This window comes from Electrophorus electricus, chromosome 16, assembly GCF_041902795.1.
Source record: "Electrophorus electricus isolate QZ-2024a chromosome 16, ASM4190279v1, whole genome shotgun sequence".
In the NCBI taxonomy this organism is placed as follows: Eukaryota; Metazoa; Chordata; class Actinopteri; order Gymnotiformes; family Gymnotidae; genus Electrophorus; species Electrophorus electricus.
Window position 1 is genome coordinate 7,353,307 of NC_137512.1, and position 10,032 is coordinate 7,363,338.

Genomic DNA, 10,032 nt, shown 5'->3' on the forward strand with positions numbered 1-10,032 from the left:
TTCAGCTACAACTAAGTCTTATCCTCCAGCCAGAAGCTGTTAGACTCTGGGTTCCTGGTATTTGATAGTCCATAATTCCATGTGTCCCAACAAGATTCCCTGGACCTTTGGAAGAAAAACGGATCCACAAATTATCCATTATACTTTAAAGTGGGGATTAGATTTGATTACCTTTCAGAGAAAGATAAAAATTCTGATGATACTGTCTGGGTTTTCTTATTTGGGTCAAAAAGATTCCCCTTTTCAGTGTTTGACTTTGTTTCATGAACATTTGATGCTGGTTGTTGATCGGAGAAGACACTGGGAGTCTTGTGTTTTTAAAAAGCTTAGCATTATCTGCAATTGTTTAGTCAACCACTGTTCGCTAATCGATTCTCCCTCTGTGGAAGAACTGTGCTCTGTCTTTAACGTCTGGAGTTTGTCCAGAAGCAACTTTTACCTGTCTGCTCCACACAGACAAATGGATCTGTACATAATGAGCAGCTTTTAGCAGAGATCAATTTTTGCTTTCCATCATTGTCGTGGTCATGTTCTTTTTAAGACTGAGAAAAGCTGTATCCATGGCCACAGGAGACAGGACAGAGAAAGGGATAGTGAAGCAGTATGGCACTTTGAAAGCACTTAGTCATGATTGCTTTCCAGGCATTCTGAATTAGTGCTTATCCTTAAAAGAGCGCTCAGATGGCCCATGATCAGATTAGTTTTGTATGGGGGGGATCTACAGTAATACAGGATCTTTTTATGTACTATAATCACTTTTAAATATCAACAAAGCATAGTGATTTTTGCTATATCTATCTATATGCACGGTATATCCAGTGTCCTGATTTAAACTGCATACACGGTCATCGTTGAATCAGAAGCTCAGCAGTGTTTTCACACCTGAATGTTTTGCTTGTTTATTTTTTGCATGCTTTGCTGTTGATATTTGTCATTGATTTTTTTTCTTTTTTAGTCTTCACATAACGAGACAAATGAGAATTTGTATCAGTATTGACAATAGGGCAATACTTTCATATATGCCATAAAATACCCATAAAACAACAAAACCAGGCCCAGTTATATCCACAGGGACTTCAGAATATTTTATTACATAGACTAATCACCTGATCAGCCAAGGAAAAAAACTTAATTGTTCCCACCGCAACAATTGATTTTTTCACTGTCAGCATTCCTAATGACTTTAACAAAGGTGATTATGAAGACTTGTCACTGTAAAATTGATCAATTAAACATTTTCTCTCTCATCACACCTTCTCATTTTCTTTCTTCATCCTCTCCCATGTCATTAAAGCCCTTTCAGGTTTGTCACTTTATCAAACTTTCCCATCAACATTTAATTTACTTTTATCTTGTTTAATTTCCACAAACTAATTTATTCTGTTCAGCTCGGGAGAGCATTCTTATCCTCTTCCTGCTTTGGATCCTTGGTTGCCTTCGGATCTGGAAGGAGTGTAGAGACTCCAGCTAGTGGTAACCCTGATCCCCACTCTGCATGGAACCAAGGAGAAGAACCTCCTAACCTTTAAAACTGGACTACAATCTGAATGCATACATAGACCCAAAAAAAAGCAGGTATTGGTGGTCTCAGGTTGTTAAAAAAAGAGTTTTCCTAATAGTAGCTGGCAAGTGAGCCTGGATATTGGGCCTAAGCTGATAAAAGTCTGACTAAATGCATCCTCTGAGCCATAAATGATTTAACCTTTTTCCCTATTTTATTTTTCTCCCAAACCCTGACAGCCATGGAGTCTCCTTGATGTAACCCACCACTTAATTTCCTGTTTGTTATCCTCTTTCCTGAAACCTTAGCCACACTGCACCATTCCCCTCTCACTCAGCCCCACACAGTGGCAGTATACTAGCCCAGTATTGCTACTGCTGCTACTCCGTGTCTAGTGTGTGTGAAACACAAAGCCTATCAGGACCCCTGCCTTGGAACAAAGCCCTCTGTGTCTCCCCATGTGACCTTTGAAATCCCCTTCTCTCTTTCAGTCCCCCTTTCAGAAATACTCTATCCATCTGTCTGCGTGTGTGTGTGTGTGTGTGTGTGTGTGTGTGTGTGTGTGTGTGTCTGTGTCTATATGCATTTGACGGAACCCTCTCTGCATTCACCCTGTCCTGACCTCCAGCATCCTCATGCCCACCACTCATCCCTCCCTCCCACACCTGACCAATCAGAAGCATGAACCTGCATCTCCCATCATTAACCCAGTCAGCAGTAGCACCACCAGCAGCCCGGAGAGCGCGTCGCTGCCGACGATAGCGGCGGCAAGTCGTAGGGGATGCGTTCGCTCCACTGCCATGGAGAGCCCAATTACGCTGAGCCGCTGTACACGGCTGCCTCGCGCCAGTGATGTGATTATCCCGTCACTGTCAGTGGAGCGGTAGGGAGCTGTGGGAGGCAGCGGCACTGGGACTGCGGTGTCCGTGGCAGCTGGATCCCGGTGCCGCACTTGAGAGGAGTTATTGAGAGGCTGTGATGGAGGGTGATCAGTCATCTGCTGTAATGAAGTGTTGTCTGGAGTGTTGCCTGCATGATTAATGGCGGCAGAGTTTGTGGTGATAGAGTCGATTCCAGCTGCCTCGTCCACGCTCGACGCCGTTCGCTCGGCTGACGTTAAGCGGGTCCCCATAAAGTTAGTGGCGGGCGGGTGCAATTCGCTGCGCTGGGCTCCGTTTTCCACACACAGTGACTCACACCTCCCCTTGTGCTCGCGCTCAAAAGACCCCAAATGCATGCGCGCACACACACAGGCAAAGCTTGGCAAACAGAAATGGGGGAATGTCCATTAGGCAGAAGGTTCAAAACGATGCCGCCAGATTCAGTCTGTCATACCACGCAATATTACGGCATTCCCTTCTAAATCCATTTCTTGATTCCATCGTGTCTTTTTTTTTTTTTTTTTTTTTTTTTTTTTTACAGCACGCAGTTTTTCCAGGCATTTGCTGTGACCATTACACAATGTTTCATTTTCTGAACAGAAATCTTTTCCCAGAGCTTTCTCTATACATGCTGCTGTCAGCCTTAAAAGAAAGTTCAAGAATTTTTCTGTTAGACAGATTGAATGTAGAAAATAATGTTATTTCATGAAAGTTCATTTGGATGAAGTGAGTTTGTTTTTCTGAGGTGAACATTAATTCAAAATACATCATATATAGTCTCTTTCCTCCAGTTATTTGACAGATTTCCCAGAAGTACTAAAATACATCCAGAAATATTAAACTCATTCTTAACACTCCTCCGTCGCAGAGCTGCCAAAATTCCTAAAAAATCAGTTTCAGAGTACTACTGCCATAACAGTTCAGCCTTCCAAGAAATATCCCATTTCTATTGTTTGCAGTTCTGATTCTGCATGAAATGTAGATATTGAAAACATTGAGTGACTATACTTTAATACTGAGAAAATGAGCTTTCCGTTTCCTAGCAATATCCTACTGATGATTCTAAATTAGCAGTCATGCATATTTAGGCTCAACAGCTTTTCCTTCACTCTGCACAGCTGTTTCAACCCTCATTTCACACATCTGCTCCAGCTCGGGGCTTCACGACTGTCCACTTTATGCACCAGGTGTGTTGGACTGCAGTCGAATGACCCCAAACTTCAGGGCATTTGCGAGTCAAAATGTGTCCACAATGAAATGCAGTGAGACGGTCTGCTGAGGGTTGAGGCAGCTTTTCTAAAATGTTATTTCTTTTTCTGGAAAACTAGAACATAATTTTGAAGCTATTTTCAGATCAAAAACATGATGTCATTTGAGGCAATAAACTGAAATAATGTGTTTTAATTACTATATCTTTTTTTGTCATTGGCAAGAATAACTGGGAGTCCAGAGGATTAATGTGAAAGACCCAGTCAACAGAACTGATGTTTTTGGCGACAGCTTCTACACTGTGCCTACGTGCTCTGTTCACAAGGAACCCTGCTCCGTTCGCACAGGCCAAATCATTGTGCAAAACTGGAACACATATGAGTGAAACCCTCACTGGAGGGATAGCACCACTGTCCCATAAAATAGCTATACCACCAAAAGAGGAGACCAGCATGAAAACTAGAGAGACCAACCTGCCAAAATGGACCAGAACCACTGGAGTGAGGCCAAGCAGCACTAATGAAAAGATTATCCACGTAAATTAAGCAGTGGAGCGTTTATTTATGGGGTTTAGACAAAGAGAGTAATTACAAGGCTGTCTTCATAAGGCCCTGCACTATACCATCCACACTAAAGGAAATTGCAGAGAACCGCCAAAGTCGTAAAAGCTAAATTGAACAAACACGTTTCACCCAGCCTCTGAAGGTAGTTACGTTAACGGGGTAGACGCTGTCCTTTCTGTCTTGCCTCTGACTGGCAACCCGACCATATTGACAGTATGCACTCCTACTAGTTTTTGCCCTCTTACTTCGAAACCCAGGCTTTGTTCGCATGGAGAGTGCCCGCATTAGCTCATTAAAGGGGTCACCATGAAAAGCGAAACACCCGTTCTATTCTTTCCCTTTTTCTGTCTTGAGAGATCATAGCAGCCCCTCATCGACGCAGCCTAGTGCCTCTTCCCCCTGTGCTCCCCTCTCACTTTCAACCTTCTCTCTAATTTTCACTCTGCGTCATTTAAAAGAATGCAGTAACCTAGCAGTAGCGGAGGTCCTCGGAGAGCATACAGAGCTGTCGGAGTTACCAGAAGTTACCACTGCAGAACATCCCCCACACACCTCCACCCCCACTTTGCCTGACCTGAATTAGAGTCATTTACTCGGAAGTGCTCGCTGTAGAAGTTCCAACAACATAAGCACCTACGGGTGTAGTGTAATTGTAATGTGCATGGTAAATATAGATTCCCGACAGCCACCTAACCAAATCCATCCCTTCAATGCTGAACGGCAAGCAAGGGATATGCCTATAAGAGACTTTGCCAGCACATCAGTTGTATTTGAATAATGAAGCATTTCAGACAGGGGCCAGATACAAGAGAGCATTAAGAAGCAGTGCCTGCAGCAGTCTTCTAGAACTATGACAAACATATACATAATGATATACATTCGAAGTTACCAAAACCACTGGGTGTTGAAGTGCCATTACTTTGATGTGGCTGTGATATCACCCCCATCATCTCTATAAATAGTGCCATGCAGGCCAAAAAGACAAAAAAAAAAAACAAAAAAAAAAAAAAAACAAACCCACCTCAATACACAGAGTGTAACCCAGGGGAAATGCTTTGTGCTGTGGCCTGATCTTATCACCAGGCTAGAAGAAATGCTGGATTAGTTCTCCTCATATAGGATGTTAGTGCTGACGTATTAAACGTGGTTTATAATGAACTGCAATGCTGGGGATGTGCTGGTGATAGCGCTCAGAGAGAGCTAAATAAATCATATCAGAAATCATCAAAGAGAGATGCAGACTTAACACCACCTAATTAGTTACTTCTAACAATTGGTTAAATCATCTCATTAAATTGTATAGATAATTAAAAAGAATGATGAATTCCACTCTGCTTCTAGTCCTTTCAAATACCCCCCTCTCTCTGAAAGAGAGACGAAGGAGCCAAGTAGCATCTCATCTTTGCCCCCAGATAAATAAGTGAATTTTACATTAACCACCAAACTAAGTATTTAATTCTCAGAATTAGAATGCCCCAGGCTTATTCTGGTCATAGTCATTTAAATAATAGATAATGATATATAGAAAGAGAATGAGGTAACATGTAAATTGCATTAAATTTTGCTCACTTCCATTAGGTAAATTAAACCTTTTTGAGAAAGTGCCATAAACAAAGAGAAAGCCCACAGGACATGTCACTACTGCTCTTTTAGTGACAGAGGGGCATTTCTAGAAGATTGTTGCTTATACTTTGTCATGTGTTCCCACATTTTTCAAATCATATACTGCTCACTGACATTTCCATTTAAGTATATCTTTCCAAGCACTAAGTACTTGATAAAACTGGAGGGGGCAGAGAACTAAGAGGCACTTTAAGTAATTAGGTGCTCGGTGTCCAAATACTCTGAGCAAAATACGTTCATAGGATATACGGAAAGCCCCCATCTACGGCGTTCTATTAGATTTGACACATGCCCCACCCGCCCCCCTACAATTCTGACATAAATGCCTCATCACAACCCAGAACCCTCAATAGAGGCCCAAAGACACACTACAGAGCCTCTCGGAGACAGAACAGCCGTTCACACTCATGCATGCTGTGCTGAGGTTTAAATTCCACACTCTACGCAGCGTGACTGGTACACGTACGATCACGAACAGCTGTTGCCTTCAACATAATGACACAGGAGTCGTATTTAATTATACTTAAAATACGGCATATGGCAGGAGTAATAATTGCTGGGGTTCTAGGGGCTCGTGAAGTAGCACCTTCACTTCATAAGTGATAATGTGATGGCAAACTTTTCTGGGCATTTTTCTTTGAAAAATCTCTCCTCGCTGTAGCTGTCGATAAGTGCTTGTTCATCTTTGAAGTATAAATAGGCGAGGACTATTCCAGGTAACTTTATAGGCACGATCTCTGTGACACGAGGTGCCTTCTATTCTGTCGCTCACAAGCGCAACTGCGCTCATTCAAAGCTGCTGCCGTTTGACAAATAAAGTCATGAAAACGTGATGCCTTTACGGCTTGGATGTTTGCTTCGCCTTTAAGCAATCGCTGTACCGCGGGTATATAATTATCCCATTCCATGATCAGTCGTGTGGCGTGTCTGTAAACCTTTGGTGTTGTGCCAGCCCCATGTCATCGGAATCATTACCGGCTTTGGAGCTGTAGCAGCCTCCGTTTTCCGTACTGCTGTTTTTCATAAAATAACCCTGACTACTCGTACGTTGAAAGAGAAACACTTGCGCAGTTCACACTAAAAGCAAGAAAACTCCACGTGTCCGTTGCGCAATGCCCTGTGTGTTTGTGTCTTGAATGTGGTACGAAACGCATCACTTCATTTGCATATCAAAGAGGCGCTTTGCTACTGTTAGGTACCTGTAGATAAAGTAGGCCATAGAACCGTAGCCCGTAGACTACCACATGGGACATATTGCACCGTTTTTGTTTGTTTTCTTGTTTTTGTTTTTTATTTGTACTATTTTTAACTCATTCTTAATAGATACAGCTGCGATCCCTGTTAATGTGGATTAAATATCTACGTCAAGGAAGAGTAAATACACTTTTTATTCATGAGCTAAACGTAGGCAGTATTAAGGCAAACAATAGAATGACATTAACAAACTACATGGGCGTAAGATATGAGTACAATCAATCAGTGGGTTAAAACAAATGTGCGTTCATATTTAAACCTCTTTTTATTTATACTGCTTATATATTATCTGTATAGATCTCTTACCATTCAGTCTGGTTTGGAAACTGCAGTTCATTGACTGTATATTGAATCATATATTTGCTTGCTTCCCACGAAAAAGGCAGTACATTATCGCAATTAGCTTTTGCCGTCAGAGAAAGAGCTTTCGTATCGAACATAGTACACACGTCAGGTTCGGCGGTGTGGGCCAAATCACCAATGATTGTCACTGCAGACTTTAAAGCCCATTTATAACTTTTTTGCTGTCACTATTTGTTACTCGCTTCTCCGGGGAATATGTCTTCATACGCTGGCGGCAGCTCGTTTGGAAGTGGGTAAGAGAAGGGATAAGACTGGTTCAACTCTGGATCGCTTGGCGAGTAGCCCGGTAGTTCGATAGACGGGTGGCCGCAGCACTGCACTTCCACGCCAGCCTCGTCAAACACGTGAAACACCCCGAGGTTAATATAAGACACCGGTTGGAATTCCGACACCGCAAAGTCTCTTTCCTCGTTGAGAATGATCGCCCCCGCACTCTGCCTCTGCGTGCGCCGTCTCCTATAAAACTGCGCGGTTTGGTACCTCTTAATAACCACCAGGTTCATCAACCCTAGGAGACATTCCAAAGTGTTAAGAATGGTGGATATGACCAGACCTCTCTGATATTCCTTCAGCTGATCGCATACGGGATTTAGATCCACAGAGTCCAAGCAATAGTGCGAATATTTCCGCTCCACCAGTGACACTGTGTCGCCATCCACCACGGCCCCCGAGAACGCAGTGAGAACTCCCAGGAGGAACACCAAGATTCCAAAGAGAAAGAAATTCCGACACCCGGGTTTCCCTTTGCAACAAACGAGCGCCATCCCCAACAGCACTTGTCCGAGTCCGACAAGTATTCCCGAGTAAAAAGCCCCGGCCGCGGTCCCGAGATGGAAATGTACTTTCACTTGGGCTCCCAGAGAGATGCATTTGAAACCGACGACAACTGTGCTTATGGCACAGACAAAAAGCAGACTGCTGGAGACGATGGTACACAGTCCTTGCCCACTCAACTTCATTATATTCCTCCTCTACCACTCCCGGTTCCTCTCCCTCCTTCATCCTCCTTTGTCCTCCTCGTCCGCTCTTCTCGAAGCGCTGTCAGACTGTGACATGACTTGCCGATGATCGCTGCTCAAACCGAGGATCTCCGGAGTCGCGCGCTGTGCTCCCCTTTCCCGCCGCTTCAGAAATGGATTAATTATTGATAGGCAGGGCGCACTCCTTCTGTGGTACCAGCCCCCTAAATCCAGCTTAAAGGTAGTGATTACCTTCATGACCCTCTCCCGCCATCCACTCCGCTACGCGATAAAGCGCGTCTCCAAGCTTTGTTTCGATCGCCGACGGGAAAGACGCTACCTCCCGCTCTTTCACAGCGTGCACAGCGCTGATGCGCGCCATGCGGCACAGACGCGCCGCCGTGAGCGCAGATCAACTACGCCGTGCTTTGATTCACAGCGCTGAACTTGGCCGAGTGACTGGAAACAGGAGAATGCGACACACGGTTCATCCTTTACCGCTTTCCCAGTTTCTAACAAAAATGTCAGCAGACAGTTTGGGAATGGTATTATACGCAAAATGATAGTCTGACTATAAGCATATAATGCAAATAACGCATGCATTCAGTAGGCCTGATTTTCATAAAACAACGAAGCCGAAGGTGAAGTATATGCGGTCACTTCAGAAACGAAAACAAAAACACTGAGTGCAAAAGTATACATCATTTTTTGTATTGTAAAAAAAAAAAAAAAAAAAAAAAAAAACGGTGAAAAGCTCATATCTCGTTTCTAACGGTTATTTGAGCTGTCCACGGTGCTGAAACCTACTACGGTAACTTTTTTGAGGAGAGTTAGGGTTTGAAGACTGCTGAAGGAGTTAGTACCAAAGAAAGAAAGAAAAATACATTTTAACCACAGCTGGTGAAGTAGAACCTAATTCCCACATGTCCTTATCCCAGTCAGAGGGCCTTATAATCTCAATATTCTCAGATACAGTCGTGTCCTTGTAGGAGCGTTACGTGCTACTACGTGCGAATCAAACGCGTCTTTGCAACACTTCAGGGCGCAAAGACGCACTCTACATAGAGTCGCGTTTGAAGACGCTTCTGTTGGAACGGGTCTGTTTGGAGTTTTGGTGGCGCCAGAAGACATTTAGAGGCAATGGGAAAGGATTCTCCTCACTGTAGGTTGCTGGTGAAAATTCCTATCGCTAATCTAGTATATAGAAGCTGTCACAAAAATGAACACACTATACCAAAGTTTTCCATAACTTAAAGAGCGTTATAAAGGGGACTTTAATGCAAATTCATTAATGCGTTAAAGTTAGAAATATGATGCTTTGACAGGTATTCTTCTGTGCACAAACATAAACATATAAAACAAGTAAATATTATTAATCTAATGCATATTTACTGCAGTTATGATTTATGATAAGACATATAGTAAGATTGGATTGATTAATTGACTAAGGAATTAACTAAGATTTGTGCGTCAAGTTAACTAAAAAGCAATATTTTTAATATTGTATATTATGCCAATTTTGTAACATTCACAGTTTTGAAACATTGTGGAGTTGACGGAACACGAAGTGCAGTCTTTGCATAATGTTTGTACGTTTTTTATGTAGGTCATTGATTAAGGGCGAGATGGCAGTGGGACTCATCAACAAAACCACAAAGAAGTGAGTTGAAATGGAGGTC

At 42.9% G+C, this 10,032-nt stretch overlaps 1 protein-coding gene across 1 annotated transcript; it reads right to left on the reverse strand.

The window, feature by feature from the left end:
- Positions 1-7,020: 7,020 nt before the first annotated feature.
- On the reverse strand, positions 7,021-8,769 carry tmem271 (transmembrane protein 271). Its single transcript, XM_027017529.3, has one exon. It carries the CDS (start codon positions 8,351-8,353, stop codon positions 7,562-7,564), a length of 792 nt encoding a protein of 263 aa, XP_026873330.1. The 5' UTR covers positions 8,354-8,769; the 3' UTR covers positions 7,021-7,561.
- Positions 8,770-10,032: the final 1,263 nt, after the last annotated feature.

Bases quoted from the DNA above. Each gene is read 5' to 3' on its own strand.
- tmem271 (XM_027017529.3), bottom strand. From the start codon at position 8,353: ATGAAGTTGAGTGGGCAAGGACTGTGTACCATCGTCTCCAGCAGTCTG.